This window comes from Theobroma umbraticum, unplaced genomic scaffold (genome assembly GCF_002168275.2).
Source record: "Theobroma umbraticum cultivar Fairchild unplaced genomic scaffold, ASM216827v3 scaffold_147.0, whole genome shotgun sequence".
Lineage (NCBI taxonomy): Eukaryota > Viridiplantae > Streptophyta > Magnoliopsida > Malvales > Malvaceae > Theobroma > Theobroma umbraticum.
In genome coordinates, this window is record NW_018397259.1 from 1,661,708 (window position 1) to 1,686,526 (window position 24,819).

Here is a 24,819-nt window from a genome sequence, read left to right on the forward strand (position 1 = left end):
TTTCTCGATTTTGGTCAATTGCTCATCTACTAAGCCTATAAAGTACAAAGAGGGTTTGTCAAGGCTGTCCATTATCTTCATTCTTGCTCAACATCATGGCTGAAGCTTTTAGTTGTCTCATGATTAAAGTTGCAAGGAACAGATATGCAATAGTATTCTCACTAGCGGGAAAGGTTTGAGCCTGTCACACATTTCTTTTCTATGAGCCAATCTAGAACGTTTATTGTATTTGAAAAGAGTGTTAAAATGCTTCCAAATTGTTTCGGGATTGAAAATCAATTCCAGGAAAAGTAACCTTTTTGGAGTGGGTAGTGATGCAGACTTATTAAAGAGATAGGCAACAAGAATTCGATGTAACGTCGGCCTTTTCTCAACAAATTATTTTAGCCTCCCTTTAGGGGCCATTCAAGCATCGAGGAAAATATGTAAGCTTATGGTGGATTGTTTTGAAGCTGAATTAGATTGATGGCAAGATAAAATGCTCTCAATTTGCAATCAAGTTACTTTAATATAATTAATGCTGAGTAATTTACTAATTTTCTGCTTGTCATTATTCCAATTGCCTTAAGGGGTTAAAACAAAATTGGACAAAATCCAAAAGAGATTCTTGTGAAGGGGAAATGATATGAAGAGGAAGATACATTATTAATTAGAATGCAAGTTTCCAACACAAAGATTTAGGTGGACTTAGTCTAGTTGATTTAGAAATAAAAAATCAAGCATTGCTTAATAAATGGCTGTGGCGATATGGAAATGAGCGGGATAGCCTATGGAGTGAAATCTTGATAGCAAAGTATGATTATGAGCTGAATGCCCTTTTGCCCAACACTGATGTTACTTGTAAAAGTTCTAAACAGCAAATTTTGGAATTGTTGTAGGTAATGGGCTTTCAGTAGTGTTCTGGTAAGATGAACAGATGGTAGGATTCATTCTTAAGAGAAACTTTCCACGCATCTTTGCATTGTCAACCAACGAAGATGGTAGGTTATGTGATTTTGGAGAATGGCAAGATAATGCATGGTAATAGAAAATTTAACATTGACACCAACTATTTGGGTGGGAATTTGAGCAGTCGAGTGTACTTTTAAGTCAGCTACAAGAACATACAGTTAGTGATTCCATGCTAGATGGCGTCACTTGTAAGCCTACTACAAGTGGAAAATACTCCCCCAAATCCTTACGTCGACTAGTGACAACCATACAGTGTGACAGCACAAAGCTTTGGCGCATGGTTTAGATGGGCTACGCACCTTTCAGAGTAGAAATTTTTGTCTGGCAACTAATGCAAGGAAAGATAACAATGAAGCATGAGCTTGGAAAGCAAGGATTGATTGGAGAAGAGCAGACAATTTGTCTCCTATGCAAGCAGCGCAGAAAAACAGTAAAGCATCTGCTTTTTACTTGTAGTTGGGTGAAATTTATGGTGTTTTGAATGGAATTTTAGTTGGGTGACACCTAACAATCCTCAGACTTTCTTCTTGCTATGGAGATCAATCAATTCCAGCTAAGGAAATATAAAATTTGAACCATAGCCTTCTTTGCAATTACATAGTTGCTGTGGCTTTTCCAAAATGTTATGATCTCAATACCAAAAACAGCTTTTACCGATGAAAAATTTTCTGTCGATAAAATTCATTAGCAATTAGAAATTCCATAGGTAAAGGAGTTACCGACAGAATTTACCAACCAAAACTATCCACGGAACCTCTAGTCGATAAAGATATGAAAATGTCAACAGAATTATTGATGAATTTTCCGTCGGTAATGCCTTCTAATTGTTAGAAACATTAGCGTTCGACTTACCAACGAAATTTCCGTTGGTATTTTTATGGCTCGCTTTTCATAATTATCTGCCTACAAAATCTTTTCAAAAGATAGTGGAATTTGTATTTCGTTGAGAATAGTCCTTGCCATTGGTGTAATTCTTCTACTGAAGATAGAAATCATCTGTTTCTTTGATCTTCACGGACATAGTTGTTTGGGGAAATATTCTGGAAAGGTAGGGGAAGTGGTTGGGTGCTTTTCAAAATCTATTCAACTCGTTTTGCTACAGAGTGAGTCCTTTTTGTGGCTTATCGAGAGGAATAATCGTTGTTTATGGTTTGTGGAGCTGCCTTATGGTCATTAGTGGGGGCAAGAAACAAAATCCTTTTAAAGGGAAGAAGTGGGTGATTAAGGGTTTGGTTTCACTAGTTAAACTTCAGTCTTTTCATTGCATTAAGGTCGTGGAGGAGGGGAAAGACAATATAGAAGAGGAGATTTGGTGGGCAGATCCGAGAGCTGACTCAAGGCCATATGTGTCAAAGTTGAGGGAAGATCGAAGACAAACAACTTCAAGCAAACTTCTTAAAGTTCAATTTGGATGGCTCAGCTAGACATAAGCAAGATCTTGCGAGCTGTAGAGGTATTTTAAGAAACTCTGACGGTACTTTTATGTTTTTTATTGGTGTATTTGATCCTAACTATGCTGAAGTCTATACCATCGAAGTGGCATTAGAATCATTTGGCAGTTTTGTATGGCTTGGGAAAAGATCTCTAACCATTGAATTAGATTCAACTGTTGTTGTACTCTAGGTGCTAAATAGTTGTAAGAGACTTTGAACGTTAAGGAGACTGTTTCAACATATATATTGATAAGCTGCGTGAAGTCATTGGATCGATGTATTCTTTTCGAAAATGTGTTCATGTAAGCTAACCATTGTGCTGACAGTCTTGTAGAAATGGGAGTGAATAGAAGTGAAATGTTTGTAGCTTAGTGCTGATTGGATGATAGTGTTTGATTTTTGTTGATGATGGAAATTTAAGGTATAGGGCTGTTGTGTTGGCACCTTTTATTTTTTTAAAGTTTACGGGTTCTTGTATCAATGTGATTGGTTTTGTGAATCAAGGGTTTGTCTATTGAGAGATTATTTCAAGATGCTACTTTGCAAGCATGACTAGTTTATGATCAAATTTTCTTATATTGTTTTTTGATAATTTAATCTTTTAATTTGGCTTAAAAAAAGGTGAAATAAAGGATAAATATGTGTATATATATATATATTTGGATTGAAGTAAGTGATAAAGACAACAAACTAACGTAATTGAGTAAACGGAGTGAATGCTTGATATGTTTAATTAAAACTTATTTAAGCACATACCGGACATTCTCTGGCGAGAACTCTCTTAGAAACATGTGCACGACGTCAGGATTGAAGTTTGAAGGTAACGATGAGCCTACTAACCAATCTTTCGGAGGATATTTCTGAGTATCAATTTAAAAGGAGTCAAAGTTAAACAGTAGACTGTCTAACACAAGATCCTCAGTAGAAATAAGACTTTTTTTGTATACACATTTTTAATTAACAAGAAGAGTAATTAATTGATAAAAACCAATTAATAATAAGGAATGTAAGAGGAATTACCTTCATTTTTGATGCGATTCCAATAATATAATTAACAGGTGAGATTTTGTCTTGATAGTGAAATCTTGTCTCGCAAACAGCTGAAAGCTTCATATAGAAAAATAAAAATCTCTTATAAGACTCTTCAACATGCGTAGAACTAGAAAGATAGTATTCGTCCCTCATTTCCAGCTGCACTGCTGTATCAAATTGAAGCACAGCAAGGGAGAAAGAATTGATAAACATGAAATTTAGCTAGGTGGCGATAAGATGTGCGAATTTGCAATATGGAATTCGTCAACTAACTAATGCACGATGTTTGGTAAGTGCACTAATGATTTTCCATGTCAGATCTTTCATGCCAGGTAAAACCTTGGTATGACATATTGGTAATGGATAAATAAATTTATGTTTTTCAAAAAAACAACAAGGAAAAAAAACTTACTAACGCATGGAGCACCTAGCTCGAAGTTGATCACAGAATCTTTCTATTTATCCATTCAGATTATTTTTCTTATAAGAAGTAGCACCAAGGGAAAAAAATATATATCAAAAATGAAAACGATGATGGACAGCTAGATCATCAGTATATGTCAATATCACCTATTAAGTTCTGCCTATTTACAACTACACTTAATTTCTTTCCAAGAAAAAATTAAAATTAATTTATTCTTAGTGCTCATAGGATATGCATACCTCCTCAAATATCCGTTTGCAAACAGGAGTCTGCTCTAAGAATTGAATATATTTAAATAGCAACCCTACGATATCCTGCATATGCTCTGAAATTCAATACAGGGGAAGCAACATTAGTGATATAATAAGGATGCACTTGGTGCACAGGATGATGTTGTTCTATTTCATTTTTGGTGTGTACTTAAAAGGGAAGATTGGATTGAAATGTGGATTACTCATCCTCCGAGAATAGAATGACTCAATCCTCTAAAAAAGAAAAGATTATTTTTAATCTCATGAGATTGGATGATAAATGATTTACATTTCCCATTTCACCTCTGAAACTTATATTTAAAAATTGACTTAAGCTAATGGTAAGATGACAAATGCCAGTGTTTGATTGTCTAGCTCAAAATATTTTTTTCCTCCTCCTCTGCCAGCCAGCATTAATACCGACGCCATGGTTGGAGCCCTCTCCAACGTCGGATCTGACTGAAGAGCGATCAAAATGGAGCTCCCAATGCTGATTCACGTTGGAAGCGACCAAACCTGACCCCCTTTTTTTTTTTAACAAAAAGTTAAATAAAATTATACAAATTTAAATTATATACATTTTGTTCAAAAAATTTTAATTTTAACCATAAACTTATAAATTTAAATCGTATTTACCTTAAGAAAACGGTAATTTTGATCATTAAAAAATTCATCCTAACTTATTCTTAGTTTACACACCAAAAATAGTATAACGTAAAAATCATCTTATTTTACTTTTAATTCTTGCGCATGTCAAATATAAGATAAGATGATATTATGTAATCCAAATCCACTTTTTATCTTTTGTTATCATGGTTAAAAAGACATCATCGATTCTTACTTCTTACGTTTACCATATATTTATGTACATAAATAATTCCCAAGTTTAAAAACAGATAACTCACTATCATTGGTAAAAGAACATACTAACCATGGCCAGCATCAGTGAGAACAATAATTACTGTAAAGAAAGAAAACTCCGACGTCCACACGTATTCAATAGCTTTCAACCCAGTAGCCCATCCTGCAATTTTTGTACATAGGCATAATTTAATGGGGTTTTTTTTTTTTTCACCTTTTGAGCTACAGAATAATTGATAACTTGTTCTTCTTGGATCAGGTCTTTCCTTCAGACCTTCCCCTCTCTAATAAGAAAAGGTTTATTTTCAAATAATAACTTTATATTGCAAACAATAAGTAGGTAGTGTCACATATGTAGAAGCAAGTAGAATCATTAAATAGCAACTTCGTAAATCTCTTGGCGTTATACACAAATAAAAAACATTTTATTTCGACGGAAACAGGTTGGTCGAAATATTTAAGCAAATATATGTTAGAATTCCGACAGACTATAATTCTAGTAATTTTAGGTGTATTTTCAATCTTTGATAAAATTTTATGAGGGACTTAATTCAATCAGAAAGGGACCAGAAAAAAGAAGCCGAGAAAAAAATTGTAATAATACCAACATTTTCGAGGAATTGCATCCGTTGAAAGCTGACCAATTGTCGAGGGAATATATCAGTCGCATATGTGTTAATTTCGTATTATATTTTCATCAAAATTTCATCGTAAATTCTTAAATATATTTTGACTTTTATAAACTTTGATTGAAATTATTCGAAGGTCCATTAGTTTTTCAAATGGATACTCCGTTCCAAAATAATATTTTTCTTTGGACACGTAGGTCCAGCTGTTTGTGTTTCCATCAATCTGATTTTATGGTAAGGGTAAAAAGATAGTTTAATTCTTGATTAATTTTTAAAATTATTATTATATAATTTTATTTATTTTTATTTTTTTAATTAAAAGAAAAAAAAAAGCTCTCATCTGGGGAGCACTAGAGCTCCCTTAAGGAGCTCAGGGAGCCTGATCGAGGCTCCCAAGGGTTGAGGGGCACTGATCCCTTAGGAGCACCAGCCAGTGCCCCCTTTTTTCGTGGAGTTGAGAAGCATCGATCATTTTAATTTTTTTCAAAAATATAATAATAATTTTTTAAATTAATAAAGAAAGAAAGGTATTTAAGTCTTCTCATAATTTCTGTTAACAATATTTGCACTCTTGAGATGGGGTCTCCATTTTAAAAAGTAATAGACCTATTTGAAATTTCGATTAAAACTTAAGGGTGAAGGTATTTTACCTATGTGTTTATTATTTCTTTAAGGTTTTAGTGAAACACTAAATTTGCTATCATCTAGCAAATGGTTGTTGTGTTACTTCAACATAGGAGTTCATGCCATTTTAGTTGTGAAGCTGTTGAATGACTATTAAAGCCACATGCATTTTTATTCTTGTTATTCTATTGTTTTTCAAGGGAAAAGTTGTAGAGCATAAAATTCTATGAGAATTTATTGCTTTTTCATTTTTCTAAATTCTAGGAGGAATGTATAGGAGGAATGTACAGGGGTCATATCATTTATATTTGGGTATTTACACTTGAAATGAAAAAGAATTTTTGTGGCTCAGCAATTTTTTCATTCTACTAATATTATTCTTCTTTTTCATTCTTCTCTGAAAAAAGGCTCTCAGTTCTTCATACTTTCTAGAAATTTATTCCTTTTTCTCAACATGGGACCTAAGATTCTCTTTATTTGTCTTTTTCATTCGTGCTTTATACTTTTCACTTGTGAGTAACTTAGCATTTATGGCTTTTTCCAATTTTAAAGCTAACTCCTCCAATTTTCATAGGTGAAAATTACCCCATTTGGACTATGAAAATGAAGACATATTTGAGGCTATCTAATTTTCGGAGGTGGTTGAAGTAGGAGGTGACCCTTCTATTTAAAGGTATGCAAATACAACAATGGCTCAAATAAAGAACACAGTGAAAAAGTAGCAAAAAGGTACAAACACTCTCCTGTATACATTTTCTTGTCTCATATTCAATTTTTACTCGAATAATGGCTTATGATGATCCTAAGCAAGTTTAAGGTAGACTTAAAGAAGAGTTTCAGGGTAATGAACATACAAGGTAGATTCAGATTTTGAATTTGTTGAGAAAGTTTGAGGTACTGATAATGATGGAGGATGAAAGCATTAAGGACTTTGTAAATAAGGTAATGAGGATCATGAATCAACTGAGATTGTTGGGGAAAGCTTTGATTACAAGAAAAATTGTAAACAAAGTATTGGTGAGCTTACTAAAGAAGTTTAAAGCTAAGATTTCATCTCTAGAAAACTCCAAGGATTTGTCAAGCATAATAGTGACATTATTAATGAATGCTTTGCTAGCCCAAGAGCAAAGGAAGGCCATAAAAAATGAAGACTCTATTGAAAACGTCTTAGTAGCTAGAGCTAAGGGCTTAAGAGTCAAGGGAGGTGGTTCACAGAAGCTCGAGGGAGAGGCAAACAAAGCTAATGATTGCAAGCAAGGTAAGTAAAGAGATAAACATGCTCTTTGCCCTCACTTCAAAAAACCATACTAGTAAGTATTGACACTGTAAGCCTAATGTCAAGTGTAAGGGCCTGCAACTAGTTAAGGCATGTAGAAAAAGTCTACAATGCCAAAGAGGCTAGTTTTGAGAAGAAGGCTGCCATTGCTAAACAAGGTTATGAAAATGAAGAACTCTTATTCATGGCTAGGATAGAAGCTAATTCAATGACGAAAAATTATGGCTTATTGATGGTGGACGTTCAAATCATATAATTGGAAATGAAAAAATGTTTACTAATTTGGATAGAAGTTTTAAGGCTTGAGTGAAGATTGAAAATAAAGTGTACTTGAAGATTTTAGGCACAAGCACTGTTGCGATTGAGACTCTTTCAAGTACTAAATACATAACAAATGTCTATTACATTCCTAAAGCTTATTAGAACCTATTAAATGTGGGCCAGTTAACTGATAAACATTATGCATTATTGTTTAAAGACAACTATTGCTCAATTTTTGATCCTTCTAATGCAGAAATATTAACCGTTGAAATGAAGAATACATGTTATCCATTAAACTTGACAGCATTAAACCTAGGGCTTTTCAAAGTGAAAAGAATGTCTCTGATCTTTGGCATAGGAGAATGGGACATGTGAACTATGGTTCCTTTATGAGAATGGCCTCAGCTAACTTAGTAGAAGGCCTTCCAATTATAACTAAGTTAGATAAGCTATGTGAGATATGCTAATATGGAAAACAAAGTCGCAACCTTTTCCAAAAGAAAACAAATGGAAATCAAATCAAAAACTTAAACTGATACATACTAATATTAGTGGACCAATAAGAACTCTATCATTGAATGATAGCAAGTTTTACATAGTTTTTAGTGATGATTTAAATCGATATTGTTGGGTTTACTTTTGTTTTTATTGATGATTTAAATCGATATTGTTGGGTTTACTTTCTGAAACAAAAGTATGAACCTTTGAAGAACTTCATTAAATTCAAGGCCTTGGTTGAGAATCACACAAGCCTTAATATCAAATTTTTGAAAAGTGATAATGTGTTAGAATATACAATTGCAGAGTTCAAAAAATACCTGATGGAACTCGGTGTCAAACTCCAGCTTACAGTAACTTATAGCTTTCATCAGAATGGTGTTTCAGAAAAGATGAATAGGACATTGGTTGAAATGGCTCAATGCATGATGTTTCAAAAGAAGTTGCCAAAGGAATTTTGTGTTGAAACTGTCAATATCGTTAACTACATCCTGAACATGACTCACACCAAGGCATTGACACATAAAAATCCTTTATGAAATGTGGTATGAACACAAACTTGGGGTTTCTTATTTAAAGACATTTGGTTTTGTTTGTTATGCGAAAATTCCAAATGAGAAAAAAACCAAGTTTGATTCAAAGTCACTATTGGCTATCCATCTTGGTTATAGTGAAACATCCAAAAGCTATAAACTGTATGATATTAGATCAAAGAAATTGTTTATTAGTAGAGATTATGAACTTTGATGAAGGGCAAAGATGAAACTAGGAAAAAGAGTCAGTTGAAAGCTCAGATAATGTGATTAGTACAAATGATGTTCAATTGTAAGATGATAAAAAGTCTTTGGATATTGAAGATTAAAAACTATTTGTTAGGGGTATAAGATCACTGCAAAAGATCTATAGTAGGTGCAACGTAGCCATAGCTGAACCTACAAACTTCAATGAAGTTTCTTTATATGAGAATTGGAAAGCAGCTATGGATTTAGAGATGAATATGACCAAGGAGAATGGTACCTGGATACTAGTTGATACACTAACGGATTAAAATTTAATTGGGGTAAAATGAATATTCAGAGCCAAATTGAATCCCAATGGATCAATTAATAAGTTCAAAGGTAAGTTAGTTGTGAATGGCTATGCACAAGTGTATGGTGTTGATTACTTGAAAACATTTGTCCCAGTTGCAGGACATGATACTATCAGATTACTTGATGCTCTATTAGCTAGAGAAAGATGGAAAATTTGGCATTTAATTGTCAAATCAACTTTTCTAAATGGTTTCTTAACTGAAGATATTTACATTGAGCAACCAAAAGGGTTTGAAAAGGTTGAATCAATAGGTAAACTCTACAAATTGATTAAAGCCCTTTATGGTCATAAGTAGGCTCCTCGAGCCTGGTATGAAAGAATAGATGGTCATCTCATAAGCCAAGGCTTTAATCACGTTATAAATGAACCTACACTTTATGGGAAGAGTTCAAATACTTCAGTTATGCTTATAATTGCCTTATATAATGATGATTTACTCATCACTGGACCAGATAATAAATTCTTGAAAGTATTTAAGCATCAAATGATGAATTTTTTGAAATGACTTATTTCTTAGGGATGGAGTTTCTGCAAGGTGCTGATCAAATTTTTGTGCATCAGACTAAGTATACGAAAGATTTGTTAAAGAAATTTAATATGAATTCTTGTAAAGTTGTTAACACTCCACTCACCACCGGGAGTAAGCTAGGCAAGAATGATGGTTCTTCTAAGGCTAATGGCATAGCATACAAAAGAATGATAGGTTCATTGCTATACTTGTCTGTAACATGACCAGACATAATGTTAACAACAAATCTCTTATTTAGGTTCATACAATCTCCATCATTGCAGCATTTCCAAGCTCCGAAACATGTTCTTAGGTACATCAAAGGTGATTTGAACTTTGGCTTAAGGTATCGTAACAAAGATAGTAATGACCTTCAAGGATATAGTGATAGTGATTGGGCTAGTTCAATTAATGATTCAAGAAACACGAAGCACGGGTGGATTCTATTTCTTTTTTGGTAGTGTAATTTTTTTTTGGAATTGATAAAAAAAGAAGAAGTAGTAGCTCAATCATTAGCTGAGGTTGAATAGATTGCTATTGCTTTAGCTAGTAACTATGCTTAATGTTAAGGAAAATTCTTTCTGACTTAGGTTTCAACTAAAACAAAGGCACTTTGTTGAAGGTTAATAATTAATCAATTATACCAATAGCCAAAAACCCTTGGCAATATAACATAAAAAGCATATTTGACTCAAGTTCATGCCTTGGAAATTCAGTTTGAATATTGCAATACTAATCTTCAACTTACAGACATTTTCATTAATGGTTTAAGCAAAGACAAGTTTGAATTTCTAAGAACAAAACAGGGAGTTTACCAGACAAACACCAAGGTGCTATGTTGAAGAATTTGATCTCAATCTAGTAGAATTAATTTTGACTTTAGTTTTAAATGGAATTTGGTAGTAACAAATAACTTCCAAAGATGAAGAAAGAGAAATCATGTGCAAGCTACACATGATCACTATAACTTTACCAATCCGTTTATTATGTCTTTATAACTTTACTGAAACGTTAAATTTGTTGCATTTAGCAAGTGGTTGCTGCATTACTTCAACACGAGAGTTCATGCCGTTTTAGTTATTTATTGTAGAAGGACAAGGATTTAAAGAAATGGAGGCATTATATATAATGGCTGATTTTTCACTTATAAATGTCATGGTTGAGAAAGTCCGTACTAACTTCTTAACGAAAAAATGTAAGATAGCTCTAAGAGTTTATGGCTCTAATACCAATAATGGAAGAGATGATCAAGGGGAAAAGTTGAGACTCAAGAGGGACATTTCTATATTAGGTATGCATGGCCACAAAACACGACTTTTCTGGCCTCAAGTGCGGCACGGCCTTCTAACTTCAGAAATTCCTCTTAAGACTTGAACAACTCACTCAACTCAACCCCTTCAATATTGATACTTAAACGTCTTTGAAATGAAAATCCTTTTCTAATGCACAAGATCCGTCTAAGATGGCAAGTGCAGAGCATATTTAAGGATCTGAACTCATGACAAATCTATGTATACATTTTCCTAATTAGTTACTAGAAAGGAGAAAGATTTAGAAAATCATGATGGAGAGAAAACACACAAATTTTATTACTTGAGCTTGTTCTACCCAATTCATTACAAGAGACCTCATTTTATAGATGAAGGAGGAGAAAAATGACATACTTTCTATAGTGATTGAATAAGAATACAAGAACACACATTTTACATATTTTACTAAAGTAATGGACACGCTCATCACTGCCACTTAAAGAAAGATACTAGCATACTTTAATAAAGAAAGATACCGATGCATTTTAATAAAGAGAAAATGATTGATCATCTTTAATCATAGTCTATTCTTGGGTTAGAGGATTTGTTGAGGTCCTCAATCATCTGCTTTCTCCTCTCTCTAAAAATGTACATGTGTAAAGATGATGCCTCAGGGTCAGTATCACAATGTTCATTGCATATTTCACATTATGGTTTTATGGAAAGTCGTGCAACCTTATCTTCATCAATTTCTCCATAATCCCAAGGGTTTTGAGACCATTCATGGGGTTCAATTATTCCTTCATTATATTTTTTTAATGCCTAAATGATTTAATCGTAATAAGGTCCAAGTGTTTCTAGAAAATATCCTAGGACATTTCAGTTTCCAAGGAAGGCCAAATGTGATGTAGGATAACTCTGTTGTGTTGGAAGATGCATCTTTGGAACGTCTTGTATTCTTGGTCCAACTCTCTAATATTAAATTGGAGAGTCCTATAAACCCATGCAAAGGGGAATGCTCCGAGCTGAGTAGCTTTCCCATGAGTGAAAAGGCATTAAGGTTTGTATAGAATGAATTTGATAATTTCCTTCCCTTTTTCGTGTTCTTTCTAGTAAGAAATAAGGTAGAACCATGAAAGAAAATCCACAAAGTTTTTCCTCCATGCTTCTATATCATTGGATAATGCCTTTTCTATGAATTTCAAGAAATTCATGATGTGAAATTGGATGCCAATATGATATTTATGGGTTAAATACCATAACATCCATTTTAATTCATTAGGAAATTCCATAAATTCATAGAAAGCGAAATCCCCACATTACACAAGAATTGATCAAAAAAGCCCTTATGAATTTATACATATAGCACCTAAATCATACAAATAGCAGTTCAATTCCCTTTTTACGAAGGCAAAACAGATTCATGCAAGAACCTAAATTCTTCCCTATTAATTGTCTGATATCATATATATAAATAAATCCAAATACAAAGTTTCCAAACAATATGAAGCATACTATTATATATTACTACTACTGATCGCACGTTTTATAGGCTTAATTTTTGCCATGACACTTTTCAAAAAATAAAATTTTTGCCACAACACATTTTGTGACACTTTATGTTGAATATAAATTGTTTGTCCAAAGATTTTTCAAGGAGTTAGTGTCTCACTTTAATCAAATGTATTTAAGATAATATGCCTAGAGAGAAAGATCCATAATGATTCTAACATGATTAATCTTGAATCTTTTTTATTTATTATTTTTTGATTTGGAGAATGAAAATTTGATTTTGAACTTTAACTCTTTAAATAAAATTGTGCATGAACTATTAAGCTATACAGTTAATTTCAAGTCTTAATTAAAGCATAAATTTAAAATTGTTTAATAATTTGATTATGGATACCTTTTATGTTTTTTCTTTTCAAAAGATGCGCAAACTTACCTAGTTTTTGCAAGATGTGATACACGGATCCTTCTCCTTTATGGCCAATGACACGACTGAGATAATAGCACGGCCCTTCCTTGTAATGATGCCAGCTTGGAGTTATTGGCCATACAACGGTCAATTTGTGCCTTTCTTTTATTGGAACAGCCTTGACGAGAATCTGAAATCAAATTAAAATTATACAGCTTCATTAATTAACCTTTCAAGATTCAACCACTTATATGATTTTGGTGCTTTTAATTCAAGAAACATGCTCCAATTTAATATGTTTGTTCTCTTGTTAAATTAAGAGTAATTGACATTATTATTAGTCCAATAGGCAACAACAACATATGTATTGATTTTTCATCATACCATCAGATGTTCTGACTTGAAAGGCAGACCCGTAGGTTGGAAACCACGTTGGTTGGAGTTTCGAATATCTTGGAACTTGTTCTCCACCAAGCTTTGAATTTCATCAAGGCTTTCTAGAAATCCACAACAAATCGCGTTATCAAACAAAAAAAAACCCAAGAAATCATTTTTCTTGAAAATTTAAACAAATCAAACATTCAACTCTAAGCTTTTCTGTGTTTTGTAGTAAGAGCATTGCTAGTAAAACTATATATGGCAAATTACAAGAAAAATTAAGATTTTCGTTTTTCTACTTTTATTGTTAGAAAGATAGGAAACAGAATGTATGAATTTTATATGAAACTATTATACTTGAAACAATATTTTATTTATATCATATGCTCAATTTTAATTTAATAAGATTTTTTTTCTTTTACTATTTTTTCCTCAATCAATTAAATTGATTTTTTATTAAAATCAAACAGAGTTAAATAACCTAGACAAGCTAGTTCATTAGTCTGAACGGCCTTACAAAGATCCCACACATTGCAAACCTAAAATAATAAGTGTCCGTTTAGTTCACAAAATAAAATGAAGTGGAATGGAATAGGTATTCTGTGAAAATAAAATGAACTAAAACTAAAATAAAAATATTAATATGTAGTTTGATTGATGGAATAAAATAAGGTAGAAATTACTATTATGACTTATCATGATATTTGTTTGTTAAATATAATTTTAGAATAATAAAGAAATATATTACAAAAAGATAAAATATCCTTTATTATAAACTATAATTATGGGTTTATTTTATTTTATTTTTTAAATATTAATAATGTATAATTTATTTAAAATATCAATATTTGATAATTGAAATATTAATATTTTTAAATATTAATATTTTATTTATAATTTAAATATTTTAATGGTTAAAATATTAATAATTTTAATTAATTTTTAATTTTAAAATATTAATTTTTTATAATATATAATTAAAAACTTAAAATTTTTATTTTAAATTCATTTTTCTTTTTCTTTCAATTTTCACTTATAAGGGATGGTTTTGTCTTCTTAATTTTAGAAGCAATCCCCTACCCATGGAATAGCAAATGCCATGGGGAAGGATGTTGGGATTAGTTAATCTTTGATTTTGGGTGATTTTGGGGAAAAGAGATTGCAAGAGAATGGCTATTCCTTTGGCCATTTGACAACCAAACAAAAGAGCAAATATTCATTGGGAATAAAGGATGAATGACTTAGCTATTTCCCCAATCGAACATGCTATAATATTTCTAACACACACAGCAACTACCAATAAAACTCGAAATAGAGGCTAGGGATAACCTCTCTTTTATCAATAAAACCTTGCACAAAACAGAATAGTCAAGTAGTGTTTGCCAATGGAGCCATGAATCACCACATTCCAGAAATAATTCTCCATAAAGACAAAGGAAAGATGAAAATGCCATGAACATATCAAATAATGTGGCTACCACCATGCATAGAACGTATCACCTCGTTCTACTCCAAACATTACCAAAGAGTTAGCCAGTGTAGGAGCAGAGGGAAGGGGGGTTAGGATGGGCCTTTGACTGCTCCAAAAGTTTTAAAATTTTATAATTTCTCTTTCCTTTTTTAAAATTTAATAATTTTGCCCCTACTTTTTGCCTGCTCCAAAATGTTTTGGCTTTACAAACATTGAACTTCTAATATGATTGTTTTATAAAAATTGTTTTCGCTCCTCCAACATGAAATCCTGACTTCACCACTAAGCTAATGTATTGGCTTCTCAAAATATGTGACAAAAAGAAATATCATCAATATTTCTAGATATGGTGTCCAACTAACTAAAGGTTTTCCATACTTTCCATGGGCGAAGTTTGCTCTCCTTCACCTTTGAAATTGTAAATTTTGAATTAGACTCAACAATGAGCCTATTAGAACCCAACCATGAAATAGCAGCAAACAGTTTGATTGCATAGAAAATAGCCATTGTGTTACATAATTAGAGCCCTGTATGCCCAAGGGATTCCCATTTGAATCTCGAAGGACACCTACCCATCTTGCCGAATTAGGTTTACCACGTGCCTAGCTATCCACATTGAACTTGAGCTCCGGCGGAACCTAAATACTGCTCAGCCTAGGTACCTTGCACACTGCCATCGAATTAAGGTTTCACGTTTCCATCCACCACCCATTCTCCTTAATTTTCCCATTACTTTTATTAGCCTTAATCCATAACATCAGCTGCATTTTGATAAGGAAGATAATTTCATCATCATCTCATTTCTTCCCTTTAAAAATAATCTTGTTATAGGCCAGCCATAAGGACCGAAAGGTTGACTTGCACACTGCCATCCAACAGGATTTGATTCCCTCAGTAAACCCATAATTATCCCATGACTAAATAATACCCTTTATCGTTTGCGGCAACACCCAAGCAAGGCTCCACCATCTTAGTATTGCCTTCCATAACTCCAGCTATAGTAGCATGAACAAAAAATTGGTCACATGTCTCTTCCACAAAACTACACCAACAACAATTATAATTTTCCACTACAAAGTGCACCTTAATGCAATCTAAGAATGCTCCTTGTAGATACTCTTTGCAGAATTGCTAACCATAAGAAGGATTACACCTTTAGAGGGATAGACAACCTCAAAAATGTCTTTAAAACACACTTCTTGTTCACCTTACACGTAAAAATTGTCAAGAGTGGTAAAGAAATGCTTAATAGAAAACCTTCTTTTTTTATCACGTAGCTAAATCAATCAGTCATCCTTGTCATTCTGTAAAACCACCTCTTAAAGCAGTCTAAGGAGATCCTTATATAAGTCAAACTCCCAATCCTTATATAAGCTTGCTTAATTTTTTAATTGAAAATTTTCCATGCTCATCAAATTTCAAATCCAATTTATCTTCTCTTTTCCCACTCACCTTATACCCTCAAGCTTCATCATCAATTGTTTCTCTAACTCCTTTCCCACGCAAAAAGCCTTTTACTAAACTCTATCTTCCAACTTTATTTTTCTCGTTTTCCTCCTTATAATTTTCACTAACCATTGCCTCTTTACTTCTAGCTAGAGTGAACAAACTAAGGTACATAGTGCTGGGTGCTTTTGTTGTTGCTATTGTCACTAGGTATTTCTTGTTGTCTAATGATGCATTTGACCATTTATTTCAAAATCTTATGGTATTGTTCATTCCCTTGTTCAAAGTCTAGATTCTCCATCGCTTTCTCTTAATGCTATCAAAAGTATCATATGCCTTATTGTTTGTTTTTACTGGATTAGTTACAATCTTCATTTGTCTACTCTCAAAGTCCATACTGCTACGGGTGTTTCAGTTGTAGATTTTCTAGGGTTTTTTTTTTTTTACTTGAGCTTTGGGCTTCTATTTGTTTGCAGTTAAGTTTATTTTGTGACTATATCAATTCCTTGAAACATTTGGACTCCCCGTTATATCAATAATAAACTCCTCTATGCTTTTCAAAAGAAAATGTAAACAGCATATATAACAAACCAAAATGAAACCTCACTAACCTTTTGTATATAAAACCAATTGCATGAGATTGGCTGAATAATTTTCTTCGTAGAACTTTAAAAGCTCATGTCTTATATCCAACCCTTTTGCTTTTGGTCTAACGTCCAAGGTATACCAATTCCCTACGTATATATCAACAAGTTAAACAAACACAATATAAGGTGCATATATGTATGTAAAATCTTTGTTGGAAGAAAAAAGGACACCATCATTTATTTTGTTTTTAAATTAATCAAATTCATTTTCTATACAAAAGAATTCTATTTTAAATTAATAATCAAGGTATACTAATTCCCTACATATATATAGTCTACTCAAAACCACCAACGAAATGCTCTGTTTTACTACAAGTCTTTTCAATATTTCAATTTGCATAATGTCAACAAGCACAATGCATGCCAAATGACCATGTCATTTGCCGAAGCACATATCATTTTTAAAGAATGACAGAGAAAACAAGGGTAGGGGGAAGAGAAAATTACATAAAAGCTTTACCTAGACCAAATCTATGATAAGGATGACTTTCCCAGCTGAGATGTTTTTGAAGCTGCATAGGGGAAAAGGAGTTACAATGGAAAAGAAATAGTTATGGATAGCTTTAAACTTCATTGTATTATGCCTCTTGCTTATCATATTTTCTTAGGAAATAAAAAGTAAAAAATAACTTTAAATTAAAATTAAATTTTTTGGAATAATTTAAAATTTAAAAATTGACTCTTAAAGATAACAGTATCACTTTGAATATGATCATTTCTTATTAGGGTTTCTCAAAGTCTAGGTTGTTTAATACTTAAATCACTTTGATTCTTAGGTATTTCAAGTGATCATATTATTTCTGGTCCAAATTATTTTGATTAGCATCGTTCTTTTTATTTTAAATTGAATGTCTATACTAATTAATTGGCATGCAATTTAAGGAAAAAATTGTGAGTTCTAGTGATTGTTATATTAAACTCTATAATGATTTATAATATTTATTTCCATTTATTTTTCTTTTCCAAAAAGTTCAAAAAACAAACAATATGTCTTGTACTTAGAGGCGAAACTATACGGGCTGGTCAGAGACCACAGTGCTAAAAGCTGGGAGAGAAAACGATATGGGAAGAATTCTCGTCTGCATATTGAATAAAGAAACTGTATAATATATGTCGTATTTTTATATACAAGAATAAAGGAATATTAAGCCTATAATAAGCTGTACTACTTGACAAAATTACGAGAATAATAAATGCCTAAAAATGAATAGCTATTCACAATTGTACGTAATTCTGTTGGTCCAGCAATCAGTGTTTGGAATTTCTTTAAAACAAATTCTTGCTGGCATCATCCTATTTAATTCTTTAACACTGCCCCCACAAGAGGAGCTACCACAGCTTGTTTCTTTGCTTTCCAGCTGATCAAGGATTTTCCAAGGAATTTACTGACTCTTATAACAGACCTTCTTGTGTCTAGACAACTCTCCCAATCACTGTATCCATAAGCTGTTAAGATGAGTTCTTAATGTGAAGACATCAAAATGCCATTCCCTGGAGTAGCTTTTAGGTATTTAAGTACCCTAAGTGCTGCATAAAAATGAGATTTTCCACGCTTGTCCATATACTGTGATAATGCTTGAACAGCATATGTGATGTCTGGCCGAGTAAAGGTTAGATAAATTAATTTACCTATCAATTGTTTACAAGTTATAGCATCTACCAGTTTATCTTTCTGTTCAGCCTTAGATAACTTTTGGTTATGGTCCATAGGTGCGGATACAAGCTTAGCACCTAGTAAACCACGTTCCTCCAATAAATCCAGAGTATACTTTTGCTGACAGATTGTAATCCCAGTATCTGACCTCGCTACTTCTAGAAACAAAGAAAGTAATAAAGGAATCTAAGTAATTAGACGTGAAACTTGCTCATTTTAATAAGACATTAAATCTCTTGAAAGGTTAAGAGTTAAAATAAATTTATTAAGTCTCTAATCAATAGAGTTGATAATTACTTGGTCGAAGGAAAGCTTGTTGAAGCAACAGCTGCTTGAACAAGGTGTCAAAAGTAGCCAAGTGAAGGACATAGTTGGTGATTGAGTGAAATGAGCAGGAATAGGGCCATTACTGAGTAAGCTTTAACTATTATGAAGATAATCATCCAAAGCTTTGACTGTCTGTATACATGAAGTCCCAAGAACACAAATCCATACATAAATGCAAATCTAGAGATAATCACCCAAAAGAACACCTTCTAGATTTGCTATGAATGCCAATAACACATTTACAACCATAATGCAAATCTTTTTGGCCTCCTTTCTATCAATATGGGTTACTTAAGGAAGAGTTTCATATTTCTATTTGAATTACTCAGGAAAAGGGAAACCTATTTGAGATCTCCCCAAAAGATAAGCCATGTCAACACTGTGCCATGTCAGCATTATGCCACATCATTTGTATTAGTGCTATGTTAGCTTGGTCAAAATGTCACATCAACATACTTAACGGTCAAATTTTAACGGTGTTAGAATTAAAGACTGAACTTAACAAATTGATAAAGTATAAGGATCCAATTCATACAAATTATTGTATAGGGACTAAATCTATGCTTTTTGTATACTACAAAGACTAATTGTATAATTTAACCAAAAAAATACTAATTGTTTTAAATCGATTATCATCGTTTCTTAACTGATTACCATTTTCTTAATTGAAGTCATCCTTCCCAACAAAAAAAAAAACCTCCACTTTCTTCAACATTCCCTAAACACAACTACCTTATAGTTTGTAAATTCCTATTTTTTTTTAAAAAAAATACTTCTTTAGGTAGTTTTGAATTTTCAAAAACTATGAAAGATATGGGGAAAGAATCTATTATTATTAGTAAATAAAATTCAATACCATCAAATTTCCCCTTGAGATTTTAGGGAAAGAAGAGCATTGGATTTCCCTTATAGATTTTGGGAAAGAGAAAAGAAGGATTTGACTTTCTTTTACAGATTTTAGAGAAGAAATGAGCATCATATTTCCCTTACAACTTCTAGGAAAGAGAAGAGAACGATTTTTTTTTTGTTGTGGAACAATATTGTTTGTCTTTGCTAGTTTTAGTATTATAAATGTTATGTGTCCAACCTTTATTGTTCCTTTTCACAAAATCATTTTTAGGTATTTTCAAATTTCTCTACACCTACTTTCAATCAAGCAACAAGGGCTTCAATCAAACAAAAAAATTGGATTAGATTTTTTCATTAAGAAGGATGACTTCAATTAAAAAGAGGATAATCAGTTAAGAAATGATGGTAATCAGTTTGAAACAACTGTTTTTTTTTTAATTTTTTGTTTCAAATCCCTAACCAATAATTTTCGAACATTTGAAAAGGAAAAAACTCAATTCTGAATCAGTGATTTTTTATGTCACATCATCTACCATGTGACATTAATGTCATCAAGATGACACATTAACGTATCAAACATTGCTGACTGTACCATTAACTAACTAAAGTTAGTTAACAATTAATGAAAGATAAGTCTTTGATCCAAAATAAAAATTCGGAGGCTTATTGAACACAATATAAAGACATGGAGTAAATTGACTTTCTTGATATAGTTTTGACACTTATGTATGTATTTTGCTTATATATAATTTTGAAAATATCCTCAATAAAACTGTTAAATTTTCAAGTGAAATATTCAATCTATAACTAATTAATACTCCTCTTTAAATATAGGGATAAGAAATCTATCATGAACCTATCAACCTGTCACGCAGCACATGTACCAAGTAACATTAACAAGTACAAGCTTAACCAAGAAGAAAGATCTCTATTATATTCAAAATTTTAAAACATCTAAAATTTAATTGATATAAAATTTATTTTATCACTACTTTAACAAATTAAGACATTCGATTAGTTTCAGAAACCGATTCAAGATCAAAGTAAAACCAATACCTGTTGCATTCTCCGCTTATCAGACAATAAGGAATTCTGGTATACTGAGACAGAAAGAGAAAATGGTACTAATGAATTAAAGTCTAAATACAAGAAAGCATTGTGTGTATAAATAAATAAATATAGTCCTTATACTAAACTTTCAAAAAAAATCTAACGAGATATCTGCATTAATTTTTTGATACTTGAATTTTAATCCCCTATATACCCTAATACTTGACATGTTTTTTGACCAATCAAAATATGAAGGGTGGTAGGAAAAATATTATGCCAATGGATAGGGCTACCACGCAACATACGCGTGGCTACTGGAGTCAAAAGCTACCTTTTGGATGGCACGGCCGTTTAGCAACAAGGACAACCTTAGTGATCTGAGCAACTTATCTTATTTACTCAACCTTGTTAATATTGATACTTAGACATCTTTGAGATTTTTTTTTTTTTGGTGCACAGGATTCATCTAAGATGGTAAGTACAGAGCATATTTAAAGATATAAACTCACAAGAGATCTATACTTACATCTCTTTGATAATTACTAGGAAGGAAGAAAGAGGCTTAGAAAGTCTATTGAAGAAACATTGGATTTTTATTACTCAAAGGTGTTCTGCCTTTTCATTTCGAAAGTTCTCCTTCATTAAAAGAGTTTTCCTTACCATGTTCATCCTAAAATATAGTAAAAAGTGAACTTGGTCCAAAACAAGATCTCATCCAAAGTTTTAATTCTAAAAGTAACCCTATTTTCCACTTCATAGATTCATCCATTAGACACTATCGATGGGACATCAACTGTAGCTATCAAGGATGCTAGAGAGATAGCCTTGAGGCAGACTCTGAGCCAAATCATGAGCCAACCAAAATGATGGTGCTGTTTTGGGTCCAAATGGCAAGACAGTCCACTGATAGTGGTGATTAGGTATACAGAAACCTATTTTGGGCTTATCTTCAAGATAGATGCCCAATTGCTAGAACCCGACTTTCAAATCGAACTTAGAAAACACTCTGGCGTTAGCAACACGTGAGAATAAAGAGTTTCTATTTAGAAGTGGGAACTTGTCATCTACGAGAAAACGGTTGAAACTTTGGTAGTTGATAACTAGTCTTAACTTTCCCTTAATTTGCTCAACTCTTTTATTGACATAAAAGTTTTACATGCCCATTGAGAATCTAAATGCTCAATCAATCCCTATTATTGTAACTCGTTGCATCCTTGCTCAGCTAGGTTTTGGTCTTTAGGATTTATTGCTGAGAGGCTAGCCTTTATGGGATTAATATCCTCATTGAGCTTGAATGGTAACCTAACAAAAACTTCTGGATTCTTCCACAGGGGATTATTGCATTTAAACATGAATTATGAATGATAATTGGCACACACCTTTTCTCTAAGTAGACCGACTGTGAGCTGTCCCTGGTCAGATGGTCGCTGGATGGGATACAGATATGGAATTTGTACAAATAGTTTGAAAGAATATTTGTACCTTATTCCTTCAGGGAGAATCCTCAAATGTTGGCATTCATGATAAATGTCAAATCCAATCACTATGTTTTTTCCAGTTAGTTCAAACCCAAGTACTTGGGTGGTGATAAAACACTAGGGTAAAAACTAGAGAGCGATAAGTTTGCTTATCAAGTGTGTAGTGAAAATCTGATCTGAAGCAATCTTGAAATGCCTTTCATGAGGTATCTAGCATTCAAATGGAAGGATATTTGGGTTCATGACTATTTTAACACCAACTACATTAAAGAAAGCAATGACTGTTATCGGTTGGCTATATTTAGAAAGATAGGTTGAGACTGGTACTGACGTTATTGGTGGAGCAGGGATTTTTTGTGTTTTAAGTTGGGAAGGAATATTTGGTCAGGGTTGAATTATGAACATGCCTATTCTTGAGCTTGCCATGAATTAGGATCTTTCTTGTTCTAACAAAGGGTCTTCAAGATAAGGATGAGATTTTTCATCACTACTAGTCATAGCTTCTAAAGTTTTAGAGGAGGTTGAGTAGGATGATGGAGATGTTGGCTCATCTTGGGTTGCTTGAGCAAAAGAGATTTTGGGAATTTTATTTCATTTGTATTCTTTGAGGAAAGAGATTAGAAAATTTTCTTGCTTGATCATCAATGTTTTGGGTTCAAAGCCTCTAATGGTTATTCCAAATCTTGATTTTGATTGTGGAACCTCTATTTCTTCTTATGGCTATGTAGGTTTTTTTCTTTGGGCTTTTGCAGACAATGTTTCAAGCTTTTCTGTTTCAGATGATTCTTCGACTTCCTTTCTTTTCCTCCATTTTTCTTCTTCTTCTTTTTAGGCTTTGAGTTTTTTATAAAGATTAAAAAGAGTCAATTCTTTGGATGGAAGTGGCAGTTTTTCTAGTATTTTTCGAGTGTAAGTTGATAGTAGGAACGAATCATTCCTGTTTGGAGATGGGATTTTCTTGGTTTCTTGAAGGAGTTTAATCTGAGCTTTGAGCTTTTAAATTTCTACTTCTTTTTGTTCCATATATAGTTGGAATGGAGCACCTTGTTTTGGTATTTCCTTAGAGGCTTGTCTAAGTCTATTTTGGAGAAGTTTGATCATATCGTTGGTGGTCTTGGCATTTTCATCCTCTTTGTTTTCCACCTCCTGGATTTTGTCCTAGATGCAGCTGACCTTTTGGTCAATTCCTTTCAGCCAGGAATTTTGGAAGAGAGAATATGCTGTTTGCTAGTTTAGTGTAGCTTCTGCTACACTGGTTTTGACTTATCTTCCCATAGCATCAGCTTGGAGAGGGGTCGGAATTTTAGGTGCATGCTTGAATTCCTTTTCTGTAAATTCTTCTAGTGGAGGAAAATCATGGTCATAAAAAGGACTTATTGGTTGAAACATGCAAACCTAGGGTACTAGTGAAGGTTGCTGAGATTGGTGATAAGTTTGAAAACAACTTTGTTTTTGTACCCACTTTTGGATCTTTTAGTAACAGGGTAAAACAGGTTTTGGAGATTTTGGAGGTGGTGGTTCATGATGCGAAAGGTTCTTTTCATGCCCACTTTAAAGGAGAATATTTAACTAAATACTGGTATTTTCCTCCATGTTCTCCCAAAAGTCCTATTGAAGTACTTTTGTCTTAAAATCTTCTGTACATAACTTCGTCAGAGGAACATCTTTGCTTTTTCTTTTTTTGACTTCTTGGCTAGCTCATGATCTAACTCATAGTTTACCTTAAGACTGTCTTTTTGGCTTCCTTTGCAGCTATAGTTGGTGTGCCATGGACAGTTTCCAGTAAACCAATCTGTAAACTGGAAAATAAGGTTACCCTTGAAATCAAAACTTTGGATAAAAGTTTATTTTGACTAAGTTCACTTTCTACTATTTTGAGCATAAACATGGTAAGGAAAATGGGTGGTGCATAAGGGCAGAGCCTCTTTATGAGATGGGCGGCACCCCGCAAAAATTTAAGAATTTTTTACATATTATATAATTTTTTAAAATTTTTTTTATAAATTTTCTTAATGGCTCTCGTAAAATAATTTTTTATTTAATAATTAATACAAAAAAAACAATAAAATAATTTCATATGGGTGCCTCAATTTTACAGATTTTTTATTTTTTCTTTCAATTTATATTATTATTTATATTTATTTATATATTTTTATTTTATTTACTCATATATTTTAAATTTTTATAGATTTTCTTTTACAAATTTCTATGAACTATCAATCATATTCTTTTTCTTTCTTTTGTATTATACCATATGTGGATTCTATCTTCTATTTGTCATATTTTTTTTATTATGTAGATTTTATTTTCGATGATTTTAATCTTTAAAAATAAATAAATTATTATGTAATTTTCAAATATAAGTTGTTATGTTGTACAGTTGTTTAGAATTTCATCAATATATCATTTTTTATTTAGAATAACCAATGCATTTTGGGATGCATGATGCAAACTTTAAGTAACAAGGATATACATACAAATTGATAAAAAATGAAATAATTGTATTTCTTT

The 24,819-nt window shown here is 32.4% G+C and overlaps 1 protein-coding gene across 2 annotated transcripts in view; it reads right to left on the bottom strand.

Annotated features, from left to right (window-relative positions):
- The window catches only part of LOC110414688 (insulin-degrading enzyme-like 1, peroxisomal), a 45,511-nt gene that overhangs the window by 17,898 nt on the left and 2,794 nt on the right, over positions 1–24,819 (bottom strand). For both annotated transcript variants that reach the window (XM_021426054.1, XM_021426053.2), the window contains exons 6-14: positions 20,837–20,880; positions 17,411–17,462; positions 16,915–17,037; positions 13,393–13,505; positions 13,036–13,198; positions 5,023–5,115; positions 4,080–4,165; positions 3,405–3,491; positions 3,141–3,244 (exon numbers count right to left, since the gene is read on the bottom strand). In XM_021426054.1, the coding sequence (XP_021281729.1) occupies positions 3,141–3,244; positions 3,405–3,491; positions 4,080–4,165; positions 5,023–5,115; positions 13,036–13,198; positions 13,393–13,505; positions 16,915–17,037; positions 17,411–17,462; positions 20,837–20,880 (865 nt within the window). The remainder of the gene's footprint in view (positions 1–3,140; positions 3,245–3,404; positions 3,492–4,079; positions 4,166–5,022; positions 5,116–13,035; positions 13,199–13,392; positions 13,506–16,914; positions 17,038–17,410; positions 17,463–20,836; positions 20,881–24,819) is intronic.